This window comes from Oncorhynchus kisutch, unplaced genomic scaffold (genome assembly GCF_002021735.2).
Source record: "Oncorhynchus kisutch isolate 150728-3 unplaced genomic scaffold, Okis_V2 Okis09a-Okis19a_hom, whole genome shotgun sequence".
Classification (NCBI taxonomy): domain Eukaryota; kingdom Metazoa; phylum Chordata; class Actinopteri; order Salmoniformes; family Salmonidae; genus Oncorhynchus; species Oncorhynchus kisutch.
This window is the reverse complement of record NW_022261985.1, coordinates 5,348,373-5,370,194: the sequence shown is the minus strand read 5'-3', so window position 1 is coordinate 5,370,194 and position 21,822 is coordinate 5,348,373. Positions and strand designations below refer to the sequence as shown.

At 44.6% G+C, this 21,822-nt stretch overlaps 1 protein-coding gene across 1 annotated transcript in view; it reads right to left on the bottom strand.

Annotated features, from left to right (window-relative positions):
* LOC116360628 (leucine-rich repeat-containing protein 17) overlaps positions 1 to 16,429 on the bottom strand; it is a 48,342-nt gene extending 31,913 nt beyond the window's left edge. Inside the window, exons 1-2 of the mRNA XM_031815640.1 lie at positions 16,083 to 16,429; positions 6,519 to 7,423 (exon numbers count right to left, since the gene is read on the bottom strand). Of these exons, the coding sequence (XP_031671500.1) occupies positions 6,519 to 7,284 (766 nt within the window). The 5' untranslated portion in view covers positions 7,285 to 7,423; positions 16,083 to 16,429. The remainder of the gene's footprint in view (positions 1 to 6,518; positions 7,424 to 16,082) is intronic.
* Positions 16,430 to 21,822: the final 5,393 nt, after the last annotated feature.

The window sequence follows — 21,822 nt, the reverse complement described above, 5'->3', positions numbered from 1 at the left end:
ATATGAAGGGACTATTCATGACCATACTGCCACATCTATACTAAATCAATATGAAGGGACTATTCATGACTATACTGCCACGTCTTTACTAAATCAATATGAAGGGACTATTCATGACTATACTGCCACGTCTATACTAAATTAATATGAAGGGACTATTCATGACCATACTGCCACGTCTATACTAAATCAATATGAAGGGACTATTCATGACCATAGTGCCACGTCTATACTAAATCCATATGAAGGGACTATTCATGACCATACTGCCACGTCTATACTAAATCAATATGAAGGGACTATTCATGACCATACTGCCACGTCTATACTAAATCCATATGAAGGGACTATTCATGACCATACTGCCACGTCTATACTAAATCAATATGAAGGGACTATTCATGACCATACTGCCACGTCTATACTAAATCAATATGAAGGGACTATTCATGACCATACTGCCACGTCTATACTAAATCAATATGAAGGGACTATTCATGACCATACTGCCACGTCTATACTAAATCCATATGAAGGGACTATTCATGACCATACTGCCACGTCTATACTAAATCAATATGAAGGGACTATTCATGACCATACTGCCACGTCTATACTAAATCAATATGAAGGGACTATTCATGACCATACTGCCACGTCTATACTAAATCAATATGAAGGGACTATTCATGACCATACTGCCACGTCTATACTAAATCAATATGAAGGGACTATTCATGACCATACTGCCACGTCTATACTAAATCAATATGAAGGGACTATTCATGACCATACTGCCACGTCTATACTAAATCAATATGAAGGGACTATTCATGACTATACTGCCACATCTATACTAAATCCATATGAAGGGACTATTCATGACCATACTGCCACGTCTATACTAAATCAATATGAAGGGACTATTCATGACTATACTGCCACGTCTATACTAAATCAATATGAAGGGACTATTCATGACCATACTGCCACGTCTATACTAAATCAATATGAAGGGACTATTCATGACCATACTGCCACGTCTATACTAAATCAATATGAAGGGACTATTCATGACCATACTGCCACGTCTATACTAAATCAATATGAAGGGACTATTCATGACCATACTGCCACGTCTATACTAAATCAATATGAAGGGACTATTCATGACCATACTGCCACGTCTATACTAAATCAATATGAAGGGACTATTCATGACCATACTGCCACGTCTATACTAAATCAATATGAAGGGACTATTCATGACCATACTGCCACGTCTATACTAAATCAATATGAAGGGACTATTCATGACCATACTGCCACGTCTATACTAAATCAATATGAAGGGACTATTCATGACCATACTGCCACGTCTATACTAAATCAATATGAAGGGACTATTCATGACCATACTGCCACGTCTATACTAAATCAATATGAAGGGACTATTCATGACCATACTGCCACGTCTATACTAAATCAATATGAAGGGACTATTCATGACCATACTGCCACGTCTATACTAAATCAATATGAAGAGACTATTCATGACCATACTGCCACGTCTATACTAAATCAATATGAAGGGACTATTCATGACCATACTGCCACGTCTATACTAAATCAATATGAAGGGACTATTCATGACCATACTGCCACGTCTATACTAAATCAGTATGAAGGGACTATTCATGACCATACTGCCACGTCTATACTAAATCAATATGAAGGGACTATTCATGACCATACTGCCACGTCTATACTAAATCAATATGAAGGGACTATTAATGACCATACTGCCACGTCTATACTAAATCAGTATGAAGGGACTATTCATGACCATACTGCCACGTCTATACTAAATCAATATGAAGGGACTATTCATGACCATACTGCCACGTCTATACTAAATCCATATGAAGGGACTATTCATGACCATACTGCCACGTCTATACTAAATCCATACGAAGGGACTATTCATGACTATACTGCCACATCTATACTAAATCCATATGAAGGGACTATTCATGACCATACTGCCACGTCTATACTAAATCAATATGAAGGGACTATTCATGACTATACTGCCACGTCTATACTAAATCAATATGAAGGGACTATTCATGACCATACTGCCACGTCTATACTAAATCCATACGAAGGGACTATTCATGACTATACTGCCACATCTATACTAAATCCATATGAAGGGACTATTCATGACCATACTGCCACGTCTATACTAAATCAATATGAAGGGACTATTCATGACTATACTACCACGTCTATACTAAATCAATATGAAGGGACTATTCATGACCATACTGCCACGTCTATACTAAATCAATATGAAGGGACTATTCATGACCATACTGCCACGTCTATACTAAATCAATATGAAGGGACTATTCATGACCATACTGCCACGTCTATACTAAATCAATATGAAGGGACTATTCATGACCATACTGCCACGTCTATACTAAATCAATATGAAGGGACTATTCATGACTATACTGCCACATCTATACTAAATCCATATGAAGGGACTATTCATGACCATACTGCCACGTCTATACTAAATCAATATGAAGGGACTATTCATGACCATACTGCCACGTCTATACTAAATCAATATGAAGGGACTATTCATGACCATACTGCCACGTCTATACTAAATCAATATGAAGGGACTATTCATGACCATACTGCCACGTCTATACTAAATCAATATGAAGGGACTATTCATGACCATACTGCCACGTCTATACTAAATCAATATGAAGGGACTATTCATGACCATACTGCCACGTCTATACTAAATCAATATGAAGGGACTATTCATGACCATACTGCCACGTCTATACTAAATCAATATGAAGGGACTATTCATGACCATACTGCCACGTCTATACTAAATCAATATGAAGGGACTATTCATGACCATACTGCCACGTCTATACTAAATCAATATGAAGGGACTATTCATGACCATACTGCCACGTCTATACTAAATCAATATGAAGGGACTATTCATGACCATACTGCCACGTCTATACTAAATCAATATGAAGGGACTATTCATGACCATACTGCCACGTCTATACTAAATCAATATGAAGAGACTATTCATGACCATACTGCCACGTCTATACTAAATCAATATGAAGGGACTATTCATGACCATACTGCCACGTCTATACTAAATCAATATGAAGGGACTATTCATGACCATACTGCCACGTCTATACTAAATCAGTATGAAGGGACTATTCATGACCATACTGCCACGTCTATACTAAATCAATATGAAGGGACTATTCATGACCATACTGCCACGTCTATACTAAATCAATATGAAGGGACTATTAATGACCATACTGCCACGTCTATACTAAATCAGTATGAAGGGACTATTCATGACCATACTGCCACGTCTATACTAAATCAATATGAAGGGACTATTCATGACCATACTGCCACGTCTATACTAAATCCATATGAAGGGACTATTCATGACCATACTGCCACGTCTATACTAAATCCATACGAAGGGACTATTCATGACTATACTGCCACATCTATACTAAATCCATATGAAGGGACTATTCATGACCATACTGCCACGTCTATACTAAATCAATATGAAGGGACTATTCATGACTATACTGCCACGTCTATACTAAATCAATATGAAGGGACTATTCATGACCATACTGCCACGTCTATACTAAATCCATACGAAGGGACTATTCATGACTATACTGCCACATCTATACTAAATCCATATGAAGGGACTATTCATGACCATACTGCCACGTCTATACTAAATCAATATGAAGGGACTATTCATGACTATACTACCACGTCTATACTAAATCAATATGAAGGGACTATTCATGACCATACTGCCACGTCTATACTAAATCAATATGAAGGGACTATTCATGACCATACTGCCACGTCTATACTAAATCAATATGAAGGGACTATTCATGACTATACTGCCACGTCTATACTAAATCAATATGAAGGGACTATTCATGACCATACTGCCACGTCTATACTAAATCAATATGAAGGGACTATTCATGACTATACTGCCACATCTATACTAAATCCATATGAAGGGACTATTCATGACCATACTGCCACGTCTATACTAAATCAATATGAAGGGACTATTCATGACTATACTGCCACGTCTATACTAAATCAATATGAAGGGACTATTCATGACCATACTGCCACGTCTATACTAAATCAATATGAAGGGACTATTCATGACCATACTGCCACGTCTATACTAAATCAATATGAAGGGACTATTCATGACCATACTGCCACGTCTATACTAAATCAATATGAAGGGACTATTCATGACCATACTGCCACGTCTATACTAAATCAATATGAAGGGACTATTCATGACCATACTGCCACGTCTATACTAAATCAATATGAAGGGACTATTCATGACTATACTGCCACGTCTATACTAAATCAATATGAAGGGTATGTTCATGACCATACTGCCACGTCTATACTAAATCAATATGAAGGGACTATTCATGACCATACTGCCACGTCTATACTAAATCAATATGAAGGGACTATTCATGACCATACTGCCACGTCTATACTAAATCAATATGAAGGGACTATTCATGACCATACTGCCACGTCTATACTAAATCAATATGAAGGGACTATTCATGACCATACTGCCACGTCTATACTAAATCAATATGAAGAGACTATTCATGACCATACTGCCACGTCTATACTAAATCAATATGAAGGGACTATTCATGACCATACTGCCACGTCTATACTAAATCAATATGAAGGGACTATTCATGACCATACTGCCACGTCTATACTAAATCAGTATGAAGGGACTATTCATGACCATACTGCCACGTCTATACTAAATCAATATGAAGGGACTATTCATGACCATACTGCCACGTCTATACTAAATCAATATGAAGGGACTATTCATGACCATACTGCCACGTCTATACTAAATCAGTATGAAGGGACTATTCATGACCATACTGCCACGTCTATACTAAATCAATATGAAGGGACTATTCATGACCATACTGCCACGTCTATACTAAATCCATATGAAGGGACTATTCATGACCATACTGCCACGTCTATACTAAATCCATACGAAGGGACTATTCATGACTATACTGCCACATCTATACTAAATCCATATGAAGGGACTATTCATGACCATACTGCCACGTCTATACTAAATCAATATGAAGGGACTATTCATGACTATACTGCCACGTCTATACTAAATCAATATGAAGGGACTATTCATGACCATACTGCCACGTCTACACTAAATCAATATGAAGGGACTATTCATGACCATACTGCCACGTCTATACTAAATCAGTATGAAGGGACTATTCATGACCATACTGCCACGTCTATACTAAATCAATATGAAGGGACTATTCATGACCATACTGCCACGTCTATACTAAATCCATATGAAGGGACTATTCATGACCATACTGCCACGTCTATACTAAATCCATACGAAGGGACTATTCATGACTATACTGCCACATCTATACTAAATCCATATGAAGGGACTATTCATGACCATACTGCCACGTCTATACTAAATCAATATGAAGGGACTATTCATGACTATACTGCCACGTCTATACTAAATCAATATGAAGGGACTATTCATGACCATACTGCCACGTCTATACTAAATCCATATGAAGGGACTATTCATGTTGTATTTTTGAGCTCAATCAAAAGCAGTCCCCACACAGCATGGACTCCATGCAGGATTTGTAGTCAGTCCCATGGGTCTGGGCCTAATGACTATTTGAAAAACAATATTGAAACCTAATCTCTCTAGAGGTTATAGTCCTGATAGCAGTTTTAATGTGGCAGTTATACATAGCACAGAAACGGCACCAGATGTGAGAGTCTGGACGGGAGACAGAAATGAGACTCCATATTTCCCCTTGGTCCCTTTGTGTCTAACGTTCCATGATGGTTTCCACGGTTTCCACGCTGCAAGCCGTCACTCTAAGGCCTCTCTGGTTTATAGTCGTCTCCTACCACATTCTGATTCAGGGAAATTATCGAGAACACATTTAGAAAGTAGTCCTTATCAACCACAGCTCTGGAGTATCCAGTAGCCAGCCTCTCCTCCAGACTGTTACAAAAGTCCTCCCAACAACCATGTGTAGTGAACAATGGCCAGAGATTTCAGATGGACATGTGACTCATACACGGAGGGCCGGTTACCCTGACCCATACTAGTCCTAATCTTGGACTAAAAAGCTGTTTCAGTAGAGATTCATCTGGGTCGAGGAACCCATGGCCCTGAGAACCCCAATAACTCACTCCAGTGTTCTGAAAGACCAGAATACAACATTCCATTGTCCTCCAATGAGGAAATTCTTCACACAGGTCACACAAACAAATGAAAGGGAGACCAGCTTGGTTGGCTCATAGCTTACCTTTGCTCTTGCAGTCCAGCATGGGTTTGGGGAACATGTAGGTGTGGCACAAGGAGTTGGCATCAGGGTACTTCTTGATGGGAGGTGGTTTGGGCAGACTACCCTGCCCCTCCTGAGGTTTCTGCCCTGGCAGATGGCCCTCCCCATCCTCAGCACACAGCAGCTCTGGCCTCATCTTCTTCAGCTTCTGACCTCTCAGCGCGTCCGGCTCCGAACACTTGGCGTAGTTCCCTAGGTTACGGTTGCTGGGCACCTGCAGGGTCCTGACCAGACTATCCAGCGAGCACCGGCAGTCCCAGGGGTTGTCATAGAGACGCAGGTAGCGGAGGTTTGGCAAGGGCAGCAGGTGCTCCTCAGAAGCTGTCTTCATCTGGTTGTGCTGAAGAAGCAGAGTAGTGAGCTGTCCCAGCCCTGCGAACGCCTCCTCCTCCACCATGTAGAGCTCATTCTGTTGTAGATCCAGACTCTTTAGGATCTTGAACTGGGAGAAGGTGTTGTCTCTGAGCACCTGGATCTTGTTGCGGGCCAGCAGGAGGTGGTGGATGTCTTCAGGCCAGTGCTGTTGCACCCCGGTCAGCTGGCGGTCCTGACAGTCCAGGTATTTCTCTCCGGCCTCCATGTATTCCTTGCATTCAGAGGTTTGGCGTTTGACAGCATTGGCCCTGCCTTTACCCCGGGCCCTGCCCCTTTCTCTGTTCCGTCCACCCTTCCTGGGCTCAGTGGACCTGAGGAGCAGGAGGAGCAGCAGAGCGCTGAGCAGCCGCATCCTGGGAGCCCCAATGACACCACTGGGAGATGGGGGAGCGGCAAGACTGGAACAAGAGGGAGGGAAGGGGAGAGGGATGGACTTGTGCAATCAGAGATGACCTTGGGTTTCTGCTGGTGCCAGGGAAGGCTGGCTACAGCTGTGTGAGAGAGAGAGAGAGAGTTAAGTGGAGAGTTCATTGTTCGGGAGGAGAGGGAAAGGAAGGGATAGAGAGGAAGAAAGGGAGGGATAGGAAGAATGATGGAGAGAAACAAACATAAAGCAAATTATATGATAGTCTATCAAACAGAGAGAGAGTTAAAACACTGTCATGGAACAGTGCCCCATTTCCTTTGTTCCTCAGTCTTCTCTCTCTGTTCCTCTCCTCCCTTCTCTTATCTCTCTGTTCCTCTCCTCCCTTCTCTCTGTTCCTCTCCTCCCTTCTTCTATCTCTCTGTTCCTATCCACCCTTCTCTTATCTCTCTGTTTCTCTCCTTGCCTCTTCTATTTCTCTGTTCCTCTCCTCTCTTCTCCTATCTCTCTGTTCCTCTCCTCCCTTCTCCTACCTCTATGTTCCTCTCCTCCCTTCTCCTATCTCTCTGTTCCCCTCCTCCCTTCTCCTATCCCTCTGTTCCCCTCCTCTCTTCTCCTATCTCTCTGTTTCTCTTCTCCCTTCTCCTATCTCTCTGTTCCCCTCCTCCCTTCTCCTATCCCTCTGTTCCCCTCCTCTCTTCTCCTATCTCTGTTTCTCTTCTCCCTTCTCCTATCTCTCTGTTCCTCTCCTCCCTTCTCCTATCTCTCTGTTCCCCTCCTCCCTTCTCCTATCTCTCTGTTCCTCTCATCCCTTCTCCTAACTCTCTGTTCCTCTCCTCCCTTCTCTTCTCTCTCTGTTCCTCTCCTTCCTTCTCCTATCTCTCTGTTCCTCTCCTCCCTTCTCCTATCTCTCTGTTCCTCTCCTCCCTTCTCCTATCTCTCTGTTTCTCTTCTCCCTTCTTCTATCTCTCTGTTCCTCTCCTCCCTTCTCCTATCTCTCTGTTCCTCTCCTCTCTTCTCCTATCTCTCTGTTCCTCTCCTCCCTTCTCCTATCTCTCTGTTCCTCTCCTCCCTTCTCCTATCTCTCTGTTCCTCTCCTCTCTTCTCTTATCTCTCTGTTCCTCTCCTCTCTTCTCCTATCTCTCTGTTCCTCTCCTCCCTTCTCCTATCTCTCTGTTTCTCTTCTCCCTTCTTCTATCTCTCTGTTCCTCTCCTCCCTTCTCCTATCTCTCTGTTTCTCTTCTCCCTTCTCCTACCTCTCTGTTCCTCTCCTCCCTTCTCCTATCTCTCTGTTCCTCTCCTCCCTTCTCCTATCTCTCTGTTCCTCTCCTCCCTTCTCCTATCTCTCTGTTTCTCTTCTCCCTTCTTCTATTTCTCTGTTCCCCTCCTCTCTTCTCCTATCTCTCTGTTCCTCTCTTCCCAACACTGGTGGCGGGCTGCTCTTCGCTCTCGCTCTCGCTCTCGCTCTCGCTTTCTCCAGTCAGTAATTAATCTGTACACTAGGCTGAAAGCCTCATGAACATTCAGAGGAGGAAGTTTACATGTCTGTGTACGTCCACTCCTTAAACATACTCTGATAAACATGACGGCTGTTAAGACCTCCCTAACTACCTTACCCCAAGGGAAGGCTGTGTGTAGCTGAATGGAATTACCCCAAGGGAAGGCTGTGTGTAGCTGAATGGAATTACCCCAAGGGAAGGCTGTGTGTAGCTGAATGGAATTACCCCAAGGGAAGGCTGTGTGTAGCTGAATGGAATTACCCTGAGGGAAGGCTGTGTATAGCTGAATGGAATTACCCCAAGGGAAGGCTGTGTGTAGCTGAATGGAATTACCCCAAGGGAAGGCTGTGTGTAGCTGAATGGAATTACCCCAAGGGAAGGCTGTGTGTAGCTGAATGGAATTACCCCAAGGGAAGGCTGTGTGTAGCTGAATGGAATTACCCCAAGGGAAGGCTGTGTGTAGCTGAATGGAATTACCCCAAGGGAAGGCTGTGTGTAGCTGAATGGAATTACCCCAAGGGAAGGCTGTGTGTAGCTGAATGGAATTACCCTGAGGGAAGGCTGTGTGTAGCTGAATGGAATTACACTGAGGGAAGGCTGTGTGTAGCTGAATGGAATTACCCTGAGGGAAGGCTGTGTGTAGCTGAATGGAATTACCCTGAGGGAAGGCTGTGTGTAGCTGAATGGAATTACGCTGAGGGAAGGCTGTGTGTAGCTGAATGGAATTACGCTGAGGGAAGGCTCTGTGTAGCTGAATGGAATTACACTGAGGGAAGTCTGTGTGTAGCTGAATGGAATTACCCTGAGGGAAGGCTGTGTGTAGCTGAATGGAATTACGCTGAGGGAAGGCTGTGTGTAGCTGAATGGAATTACCCTGGGGGAAGGCTGTGTGTAGCTGAATGGAATTAACCCGAGGGAAGGCTGTGTGTAGCTGAATGGAATTACCCTGAGGGAAGGCTGTGTGTAGCTGAATGGAATTACCCCGAGGGAAGGCTGTGTGTAGCTGAATGGAATTACACTGAGGGAAGGCTGTGTGTAGCTGAATGGAATTACCCTGAGGGAAGGCTCTGTGTAGCTGAATGGAATTAACCCAAGGGAAGGCTGTGTGTAGCTGAATGGAATTACCCTGAGGGAAGGCTGTGTGTAGCTGAATGGAATTAACCCAAGGGAAGGCTGTGTGTAGCTGAATGGAATTACCCCGAGGGAAGGCTGTGTGTAGCTGAATGGAATTACCCTGAGGGAAGGCTCTGTGTAGCTGAATGGAATTACACTGAGGGAAGGCTGTGTGTAGCTGAATGGAATTACCCTGAGGGAAGGCTCTGTGTAGCTGAATGGAATTACACTGAGGGAAGGCTGTGTGTAGCTGAATGGAATTACCCCGAGGGAAGGCTGTGTGTAGCTGAATGGAATTACCCTGAGGGAAGGCTGTGTGTAGCTGAATGGAATTACCAGAGTTTATTATTATCACTGGTGTTACAGGTTAGTGTTGATGATGCACCTTGAATGCTCTTAATGATCATGTATATATTTAGTAGTTATATGTATGCCATTCAAATATGGTTCCCAGGATATACGCTATTCTACCAGGAAAACAATAATATCTTAGTCATGACAACAGTCATTCCTCATGTTGACCTAGATTTATAAGGTCCAACCCAGGTTACAGTACGGGCAAACATAAGGCAGCATCGAAACTTCCCCAGAGGAAATATTAATCCACTTTTATGGTTTAGCAATGATGACAAACCTAGCTCAACGTTATGTAGCAGTGTGTCTGGCTCTGCTTGCTGTGTGTGTGTGTGTGTGTGTGTGTGTGTGTGTGTGTGTGTGTGTGTGTGTGTGTGTGTGTGTGTGTGTGTGTGTGTGTGTGTGTGTTTTCACCCCCACCAGCGATGGGCCTGTACAGTATTGACTCATTAGTCCCAAGTGTGATGTGAGGCAGCAGCCATAATGTCTGCCAGACAACACGCTCCATCTCCTGCTACAGTGAGCCAGTCCAACTGTATCACCCCCCCCCCTCCTCCTCCCCCACAGCCTTCCACAGTGGAACAGTCCAGTCACAGGGAGAGATGGAGAAGAGGTAGTGTAAACATTGAGTTTATAGACACAATGAGTTAGAGAATTCTTCAGTCTGAGAACACTTTGCCCTATAGTATCCTACCTAGCAAGCAAACACACAGCAAAGCTACACTAGTGAGATCTCAATCCATCCGTCCACTGTAGCCACTCCCTTAGGGACAATATGAAAACAAGAGACCTGTGGGTATTTAATCTGCTCCCTGAAAATAAACCATTATAACACAAAGATGACTGCCATCTAGGGCCATTCAGACAGTTTGTTGTAAGTTAGTCTCTCTCCAACTAAGCACTGTTAGCGCCCGGCCGTGCCTCTGCCAGTGTAAACACACACTCTCCCATATGGAGTGCACATGGGAGCTTTGGGCCTCTAACACCCCCTCTGGTCTGCCCAGCTCTGGCCCAGTTCCGGCACAACTTCGGCCCATATTCGGCCCAGCCCAATGCCCAGGCCATCTAGCTCCGGGCCCATTCAGCTATATCAGACCAGGCTGGCATAGCCACTCACTCACTCACTCACTCACTCACTCACTCACTCACTCACTCACTCACTGTACTGTACTGTTCAACTGGAACATCTCTTTTCCAAGAGAGACCTGGTCCAATAGCAGCAGAGGGAACAACGTTTCAGACAAAACAACTTACATACTGTACACTAAAACAACATTAAACAAAACTATAGACTATAAACTACAGTACAAAGATCAGCTGTATTTTAACGCAATAATCTCATGCTACTAGAATGTGCTCTGCAGGAAAATTACAATACCAGTAAAAGTTTGAAATCTGAAAAATCTAAATAATCAATGCATTTACATACCCATGTGTTGGGTGTAGGGAGTATCTGTGTAAAACCACGTAGCAGTGGTACTGAGTAATGTCCTGCACTGTAACTCACTGGCCAACCTCCATCCCAGACCAATTCCCTGTGGTAATAACAGATGGTATGCATCTCTATCTGGAGTCAGGCATCAGGCATGCTGGTCAAAGCGCAAATGAACCGGCCGACACAACCTGAGAGCCGTGGGGAGACTAATGCACTGTACAGCTAAAGAGCTGGGGCTCGGCGGGGGCTGGAGAACTCAGTATGATGCTGCTGATAGATTTAACAGAGACAGCTGGGGTCACACAGGCTTCAACACAACACACACAGCACTTACCAACAGGAGGCAGACTGGGCTGTGTGTGTGGAGCTGTCTAGTAATGCAAAGGAAAGCCCACTGTACGCTGTCGGTTCCTCGCTGTCCAACCAAAGTGCTTGAACTGAGGAACTCAGTTGATGTGAAAGAACAGCAAACACACAACCACCACACAACGTTGTCTCAACATAGACTCCATGTTGTCGGTCTATTCTAGACTGTAATTCTTGGATGTTGTGCAAGTGAACCACCCCAATGGAGTATTATAATGCTAAACCACTGTAGGTCGTTCCCCTAGCAGCACCTGGATGGATCAGTGAACAGCCTCATTATAGCAGCAGGCAGCCTTAAAGCTACAGTGCAGGGTGGCTGCCTACACAGCCTGCATCTCAATGCTTTACTAACACAGAATAGGGCAGTGGGGATGGAAACACAGAGGAAATAACAGCCATAAGAAGTGGTGCAGAACACAAGGACTGTACTGTACCGGAGATTTTATTTTCATTTCCCAGTCGACCCTGCTGCCACCCAAACCAAACTCATTCCCGACCGTGACCTGATCTGACTGAGTTTCCTTTCAGGTTGCCTGAGGTGTTTAGTCAGTGTGTCCCAAATGGCACCCTATTCCCCACGCAGTGCACTACTTCTGACCAGAGCCCTATGGGCATTTGGGAGGCAGACAGAGTCTGTATCTGTTCCCCACAGCACAATCCTCAGAGAACGCTTACACAGCATGGAGCACTAATTAGAACACTTGAACTCTCTGTCACAAGCATGCAGGCAGGGGGAAAGATTATCCAATAAATACATGGCAAATTGTATTTATCACAGGGATCATTGAAAGCTCTATGTTATTCTTGCTCTTCCAGAGATAACTGAAAAAATAGGGTGAAGTGATGCAGTGCTTCATGCAGTGTATCCCCTCTTGCCTTTAGGGTTGCAGTGCTTCATGCGGTGTATCCCCTCTTGCCTTTAGGGTTGCAGTGCTTCATGTATCCCCTCTTGCCTTTAGGGTTGCAGTGCTTCATGTATCCCCTCTTGCCTTTAGGGTTGCAGTGCTTCATGCGGTGTATCCCCTCTTGCCTTTAGGGTTCCAGTGCTTCATGCGGTGTATCCGGTGTATCCCCTCTTGGCTTTAGGGATGCAGTGCTTCATGCGGTGTATCCCCTCTTGGCTTTAGGGATGCAGTGCTTCATGCGGTGTATCCCCTCTTGCCTTTAGGGTTGCAGTGCTTCATGCGGTGTATCCCCTCTTGGCTTTAGGGTTGAGGTGCTTCATGCGGTGTATCCCCTCTTGCCTTTAGGGTTGCAGTGCTTCAGGTGGTGTATCCCCTCTTGCCTTTAGGGTTGCAGTGCTTCAGGTGGTGTATTCCCTCTTGCCTTTAGGGTTGCAGTGCTTCATGCGGTGTATCCCCTCTTGGCTTTAGGGTTGCAGTGCTTCATGCGGTGTATCCCCTCTTGGCTTTAGGGTTGCAGTGCTTCATGCGGTGTATCCCCTCTTGGCTTTAGGGTTGCAGTGCTTCATGCGGTGTATCCCCTCTTGGCTTTAGGGTTGCAGTGCTTCGTGCGGTGTATCCCCTTTTGGCTTTAGGGTTACAGTGCTTCATGCGGTGTATCCGCTCTTGGCTTTAGGGTTCCAGTGCTTCATGCGGTGTATCCCCTCTTGGCTTTAGGGTTGCAGTGCTTCATGCGGTGTATCCCCTCTTGGCTTTAGGGTTGCAGTGCTTCATGTGGTGTATCCCCTCTTGGCTTTAGGGTTGCAGTGCTTCATGCGGTGTATCCCCTCTTGGCTTTAGGGTTGCAGTGCTTCATGCGGTGTATCCCCTTTTGGCTTTAGGGTTGCAGTGCTTCATGCGGTGTATCCGCTCTTGGCTTTAGGGTTCCAGTGCTTAATGCGGTGTATCCCCTCTTGGCTTTAGGGTTGCAGTGCTTCATGCGGTGTATCCGCTCTTGGCTTTAGGGTTCCAGTGCTTCATGCGGTGTATCCCCTCTTGGCTTTAGGGTTGCAGTGCTTCATGCGGTGTATCCCCTCTTGGCTTTAGGGTGGCATTCCGACCCCCAGAGAGAACATTCCAACAGAAACATACAGCACTGACCACTAATCCTTAAAAACCTTCAGTATGATCCTTTACCACGCACTTCCTCTCAGTTGCTCCTGTTTCAGAAAACTGGTGTATCAGAAAGTGCCCTGAAGCCTTGAACCCAGCGTTATTATCTAGAGAAAGAAACTGTGACAGGGGATGTTTACCAGAGCCCTGTTCTTCCCAGCATTCCCAGAGGGAGAAAGTACGGTGATTGCATTGGAACACGGCCAGAGACATTTACACCTCAAGTGCACAAACAGCACATACACTTCTCTTCTTACAAGAGAAAGTTTTCCACTTAAGAAAAAAAGGCAACAGCTTAAATTGAAATATGTCCTGGACAAAATAATCAATAGGCAATGAGTGCAAGCATGTCTAAAACCTCTTACAGTGGCATGTCTAAAACCTCTTACAGTGACATGTCTAAAACCTCTTACAGTGGCATGTCTAAAACCTCTTACAGTGGCATGTCTAAAACCTCTTACAGTGGCATGTCTAAAACCTCTTACAGTGGCATGTCTAAAACCTCTTACAGTGGCATGTCTAAAACCTCTTACAGTGGCATATCTAAAACCCCTTACAGTGACATGTCTAAAACCTCTTACAGTGGCATGTTTAAAACCCCTTACAGTGGCATGTCTAAAACCTCTTACAGTGGCATGTCTAAAACCTCTTACAGTGGCATGTCTAAAACCTCTTACAGTGGCATGTCTAAAACCTCTTACAGTGGCATGTCTAAAACCTCTTACAGTGGCATGTCTAAAACCCCTTACAGTGGCATGTCTAAAACCCCTTACAGTGGCATATCTAAAACCCCTTACAGTGGCATGTCTAAAACCTCTTACAGTGGCATGTTAAAACCTCTTACAGTGGCATGTTTAAAACCTCTTACAGTGACATGTCTAAAACCCCTTACAGTGGCATGTCTAAAACCCCTTACAGTGGCATGTCTAAAACCTCTTACAGTGGCATGTCTAAAACCTCTTACAGTGGCATGTCTAAAACCTCTTACAGTGGCATGTCTAAAACCTCTTACAGTGGCATGTCTAAAACCTCTTACAGTGGCATGTCTAAAACCCCTTACAGTGGCATGTTTAAAACCTCTTACAGTGGCATGTCTAAAACCTCTTACAGTGGCATGTCTAAAACCTCTTACAGTGGCATGTCTAAAACCTCTTACAGTGGCATGTCTAAAACCTCTTACAGTGGCATGTCTAAAACCTCTTACAGTGGCATGTCTAAAACCTCTTACAGTGGCATGTCTAAAACCTCTTACAGTGGCATGTCTAAAACCTCTTACAGTGGCATATCTAAAACCCCTTACAGTGACATGTCTAAAACCTCTTACAGTGGCATGTTTAAAACCCCTTACAGTGGCATGTCTAAAACCTCTTACAGTGGCATGTCTAAAACCTCTTACAGTGGCATGTCTAAAACCTCTTACAGTGGCATGTCTAAAACCTCTTACAGTGGCATGTCTAAAACCTCTTACAGTGGCATGTCTAAAACCCCTTACAGTGGCATGTCTAAAACCCCTTACAGTGGCATATCTAAAACCCCTTACAGTGGCATGTCTAAAACCTCTTACAGTGGCATGTTAAAACCTCTTACAGTGGCATGTTTAAAACCTCTTACAGTGACATGTCTAAAACCCCTTACAGTGGCATGTCTAAAACCCCTTACAGTGGCATGTCTAAAACCTCTTACAGTGGCATGTTAAAACCTCTTACAGTGGCATGTTTAAAACCTCTTACAGTGACATGTCTAAAACCTCTTACAGTGGCATGTTTAAAACCTCTTACAGTGGCATGTCTAAAACCTCTTACAGTGCAGAATTCTGTGCTGTTCTGTTCTCTTTAGGAAAGTGCTGCTACTGCCCATTCTAGTACAGTAAATCTCTATTACACTACTGGCTGCTTTCAACACTGTGACTGTACTACTGTAACAGAGGAAACAGAACAGAGAGAGAGGGGGGGGGGGTTCTGGTACCTGGCCACGGGGCGAGGGAGACGTTGATGGGTCCACTAGGGCTCTGGTCGGTCCTTCACTAGGGCTCTGGTCGGTCCCTCACTAGGGCTCTGGTCGGTCCCTCATCCCCTGCTCTTTGTCCTGTCATGGAGGGCTGAGCCGGACCCTGGAAGTCTGCCTGCTTAGCCTGCCTGCCTCTCCTGCCTGCCTCTCAGGCTGTGAGGTGGCTCTCTGTGTGCAGTGAGGCTCAGTCAGCCTGCGTCTGGTATTAAATTACACATGACACAGCTCCTCTGCTCTGTTCTGTGCAGACGGGCAGGCAGGCAGGCGAGGAGGAGAGAAACCCGTTTCTCCAGTGTTGAGTAACTGGCCCGCCTCCAGCCCAGCTCCTGGCCTGTCCTGTCCTCACAGAGTGTCAGGCTGTTGGAGGGGGAGGAGGAGGAGGAGGGGGAGTAGGAAGAGGAGGAGTAGGAAGAGGAGGAGGAGGAAGAGGAGGAGGAGGAGGAAAAGGAGGAAAAGTAGGAGGAGGAAGAAGCTCACAAACAACAGATATAGTAATTACTACTGAATGTTAATGATTACTCAGACCTGGCTGCTTCAAACTGTTGGAATGTATGACTGTGTAAGCCCACATGTATATCTCCCTAACAGAGGAGGCTGGCAGTCTCCTTCAGGCATAGTTTTATGGATAACAGTGCTAATGAACATATGACACACACACACACACACACACACACACACACACACACTGAGAGACACACACACACTGAGACACACACTGTGTGTTCTGTAAGACCACAGAGACAGACATAGTCTCTGTCTTTCTCTCTCTCTCTCTCTCCCTCTCTCCAGATAACATTACTAAAGCACTTCGCCATGGGTAGCCATGGGTAGCCATGGGTAGCCATGGGTAGCCATGGGTGAATGGATGTGCCTCTCATTAAATAATTCAAACACACATTAAAAAGCCCATATCAGGGTAATGTAGAGGCGAGAGGGGGAAGTATACACTGTTGTTTTGTTTTCAATACTGAGATACCTTGGACACAGGTGTTGTGGAATCTGTTGTAGGTTTGGGAAAGAAGACATTGACATTTGAGTCATTTAGCAGACACTCTTATCCAGAGTTACTTAGTTTAGTGCAGCCATCTTAAGATAGCTAGGTGGAACAAGCACATATCTCAGTCACAGTAAGTACATTTTTCCTTTATAAAGTCAGCAGAGTCAGAGGTTTTATTTTTAGGGCAGGTGTCTTGACATTGATTTAAGAAGATCAAGATAAGAAACTAACGGTTTATCTTGAGTTTTACAATCCTCGGTTGTTGTTTTTTTGCTTGAGTGGAATTTACATAGATTTGATCGTTTAAAATCCCAACCTATAAGAGATAAGCGTTTAAATTCTCAGTATGTCACATCTCACAGGTTCCACAGCTTTCCCTAAGAAAAGATGTCCCTACCTGAACACTTAAACAATCCATTGTTTGAGATATGATGCTTTTGTTTTAGTACATGGATATCAGACTGTATTTTTGGCCAAAACATGTTTTTTGTGTTAGCTTTCCTCCCAGTTTCTCAGGCTTTTTCACATGGCTTTCTTCCACATACAGCGCATTGGAAATACATTGTTTCTGTAATGTTGGAAAAGACAGGACTGACATGGGGACACAATCAACTCAGACCAACTGCCTGTTATATGACTATGAAACAGACAATTAATACAATGATAGCCGACTCTGCCACTACAACAGGATACTACTGGTTTGAGGCAGGCATGAATCCTTTAATTAAGAATGTAATTTCTCTCTTATCTCAAGAGGAGGTCCAGAGGAGTGATGTAATCATGGAAGCTTGCTTGGGCGGGGCACATTTCTCCCTTGAAGATGAGTTCAGCACAACCTTGACAACCTTCCACCACTACATCAGACACACCCTGAGGAGATACATTTATGAAACGATCAAGGTGCCACCAGCCGCCTGTGCTGGCTCGAGTCACCTTCATCAGCACCGCAGACCTCTGGGAAACAGAGCAAGGCAACATCTGTTATTTCACTTGCCTAAACACACGTCTGTCTATTCCTCCCTCCCTTTACACAGACAGATGACAGCAAAGACATGTTATAGCATGTGTCTCCCATAATAAGAAGACAACGTTCCCAGAGTCAGTAGTAGTCAATCAACGTCATTTGGCTTATGTCCCAAGTGGAACCCTTTATAGTGCACTACCTTTGACAAGAGCCATACACTCTTCAAAAAATGTGTCCCAAAAGAGTTCTTCGGACATATGTGTGGGCCAGTGAAATAACAGATGTTGCCTTGCTCTTTTTCCCAGAGGTCTGCAGTGTTGATGGAGGAAACTCTAGCCTGCACAGGCGGCTGGTGGCACCTTCATTGGGGAGGACGGGCTCATAGGAATGGCTGGAACGGAATTTATGGAATGATGTTGAACACATTAAACACATTTGATACCATTCCAATCACCAGCCTCCTGTGCTAGCCAGTATAGCATTGCCAGAAGTGTCCCTCCCTTATCTCATGTTGTTCAAAGGAAGTATTGTTTTTTGGAGTGCCCACCATTCAGAACAGTGGGTTATTTATTGTGGGGCATCTTTTAATTAATGCACTGACCATGAATGTGGAAGACTTGATTTAGCATATAGTTTCTGTATGTGTTCATGTTGTTATGTCTTAATGTTGGCATTCAGGACTGATTATGTGTGTATGTGTATTTATCAATTATAACGTCTTATTGGACCACCATGTTGTCTGTAATGCTTTCATATGGACCTCAGGCAAGAGAGAAAGATGCTTCGGATACAATCAGAGAGGTGCGGGGGGGAGGGGGGGGGGCTGCCATAAACGACATCCATGTCTTCGTTGCCCGGGGAACAGAGGGTTAACTGCCTTGCAAGGGGCAGAACGGCAGATTTTTACCTTGTCAGCTCGGGGATTTGATCCAGCAACCTTTTGGTTACTGGCCCAACACTCTAACCACTATAGAAGGGTTGTTGACTGCCACTGCATGACATGCTGAGCATGTAGTACACATTGCTGATTTGGAAATCTGCTCTTTGTTGATGACACTACAACCAAGTTGTTACGACTTCTAGGAGTAGTGGGTGCGGAGTCAGGCGCAGAGAGACTTCTAGGAGTAGTGGGGGCAGAGTCAGGCGCAGAGAGACTTCTAGGAGTAGTGGGGGCGGAGTCAGGCGCAGAGAGACTTCTAGGAGTAGTGGGTGCGGAGTCAGGCGCAGAGAGACTTCTAGGAGTAGTGGGTGCGGAGTCAGGCGCAGAGAGACTTCTAGGAGTAGTGGGTGCGGAGTCAGGCGCAGAGAGACATCTAGGAGTAATGTGTTTGGAGTCAGGCGCAGAGAGACTTCTAGGAGTAGTGGGTGCGGAGTCAGGCGCAGAGAGACTTCTAGGAGTAGTGGGGGCGGAGTCAGGCGCAGAGAGACTTCTAGGAGTAGTGGGTGCGGAGTCAGGCGCAGAGAGACTTCTAGGAGTAGTGGGGGCGGAGTCAGGCGCAGAGAGACTTCTAGGAGTAGTGGGGGCGGAGTCAGGCGCAGAGAGACTTCTAGGAGTAGTGGGGGCGGAGTCAGGCGCAGAGAGACTTCTAGGAGTAGTGGGGGCGGAGTCAGGCGCAGAGAGACTTCTAGGAGTAGTGGGGGCGGAGTCAGGCGCAGAGAGCGGAGGGTTTAGGACAACCGTATTTATTCCGGTGACAGAAAAGGTATATCATATCATATCATATTGTTGGTAACACTACAGTATAGTAAATGATACCATATTGTTGGTAACACTACAGTATAGTAAATGATACCATATTGTTGGTAACACTACAGTATAGTAAATGATACCATATTGTTGGTAACACTACAGTATAGTAAATGATACCATATTGTTGGTAACACTACAGTATAATACATGAGAACAGTAGATAAATAAATCAAAGGAAACAGAAAATGACATTACAAAGCAAATCACATCCAAAACTGCTAACAGAGCAGAAACACAAGAACGTTAGTCCATGTAATTTATCTCCCTCCTTTGCCTGGCTGAAGTCTCTAGCTGCAGTTTCCTTCACATCATTGCCCCCCTCCTTGTGTATATTGCTGTGGTTTAGGATACGCATTCAAATGGTATTTGGGCCCTCCTGGAGGGCATAGACCTATCACAGCTGTCTCTTCCTCTGAGGTCAGTTGGCCGTTCAGACAGGCCTGGAATCAGTTACAGGTTAGACTGTTTCCAGGGAGAATTCAGAAATTCCACGGCTGTTCCATTCTACTCTGTCTGTTCCACTCTGCTCACAAATTCTCATGGCTGCAGAACCTTTTGGCTGACACGGAATCTATCACCAAGACAACCCTCTGCCATCAACGGGACAGGGTGATGATGTCATAATGGATGTGAGGAAAATTTTGCCCCACAAGAGACAGAATGTCTTTAATTTAACTCACAACCACCAGGGCCTCTTCCTGGTGCTGTTATTATTAATACCCATGACTTGTTTTTACTTGTTTAAGATGCCCTCAGGACCAAGGCTGAGCACAACTACACTTGACATAAACCTTCTGGTTTCTTCAGATAGACCAGCAGGCACTAATGTGGAATGACACAGGAGGTTTTCCAGACATGAGGTTTTAGAGACAGGAGGTTGTAGAGACAGGAGGTTGTAGAGCCAGGAGGTTGTAGAGACAGGAGGTTGTAGAGACAGGTGGTTGTAGAGACAGGAGGTTGTAGAGACAGGTGGTTGTAGAGACAGGAGGTTGTAGAGACAGGAGGTTTTAGAGACAGGAGGTTGTAGAGACAAGAGTTATAGAGACAGGTGGTTGTAGAGACAAGAGTTATAGAGACAGGTGGTTGTAGAGACAAGAGTTGTAGAGACAGGTGGTTGTAGAGACAGGTGGTTGTAGAGACAGGAGGTTATGGGTATATGTACATTTGTAAAAATTATTTTATTTATTTATTTATTTTACCTTTATTTAACTAGGCAAGTCAGTTAAGAACAAATTCTTATTTTCAATGACGGCCTAGGAACAGTGGGTATCATATCATATCATATTGTTGGTAACCCACTGTTCCTAGGCCTAGGCCCACTGTTCCTAGGCCGTCATTGAAAATAAGAATTTGTTCTTAACTGACTTGCCTGGTTAAATAAAGGTTAAATAAAGGTAAAATAAAAAAAATAAAAAAAATAAATAAATGTGCGTGTCCTGGCACAACCAACTGTCTGAGCTGGTAATCTAGTCTACACAACCAACTGTCTGAGCTGGTAATCTAGTCTACACAACCAACTGTCTGAGCTGGTACTCTAGTCTACACAACCAACTGTCTGAGCTGGTACTCTAGTCAACACAACCAACTGTCTGAGCTGGTAATCTAGTCTACACAACCAACTGTCTGAGCTGGTAATCTAGTCTACACAACCAACTGTCTGAGCTGGTACTCTAGTCTACACAACCAACTGTCTGAGCTGGTAATCTAGTCTACACAACCAACTGTCTGAGCTGGTAATCTAGTCAACACAACCAACTGTCTGAGCTGGTAATCTAGTCTACACAACCAACTGTCTGAGCTGGTAATCTAGTCTACACAACCAACTGTCTGAGCTGGTACTCTAGTCTACACAACCAACTGTCTGAGCTGGTAATCTAGTCTACACAACCAACTGTCTGAGCTGGTACTCTAGTCAACACAACCAACTGTCTGAGCTGGTACTCTAGTCAACACAACCAACTGTCTGAGCTGGTACTCTAGTCTACAC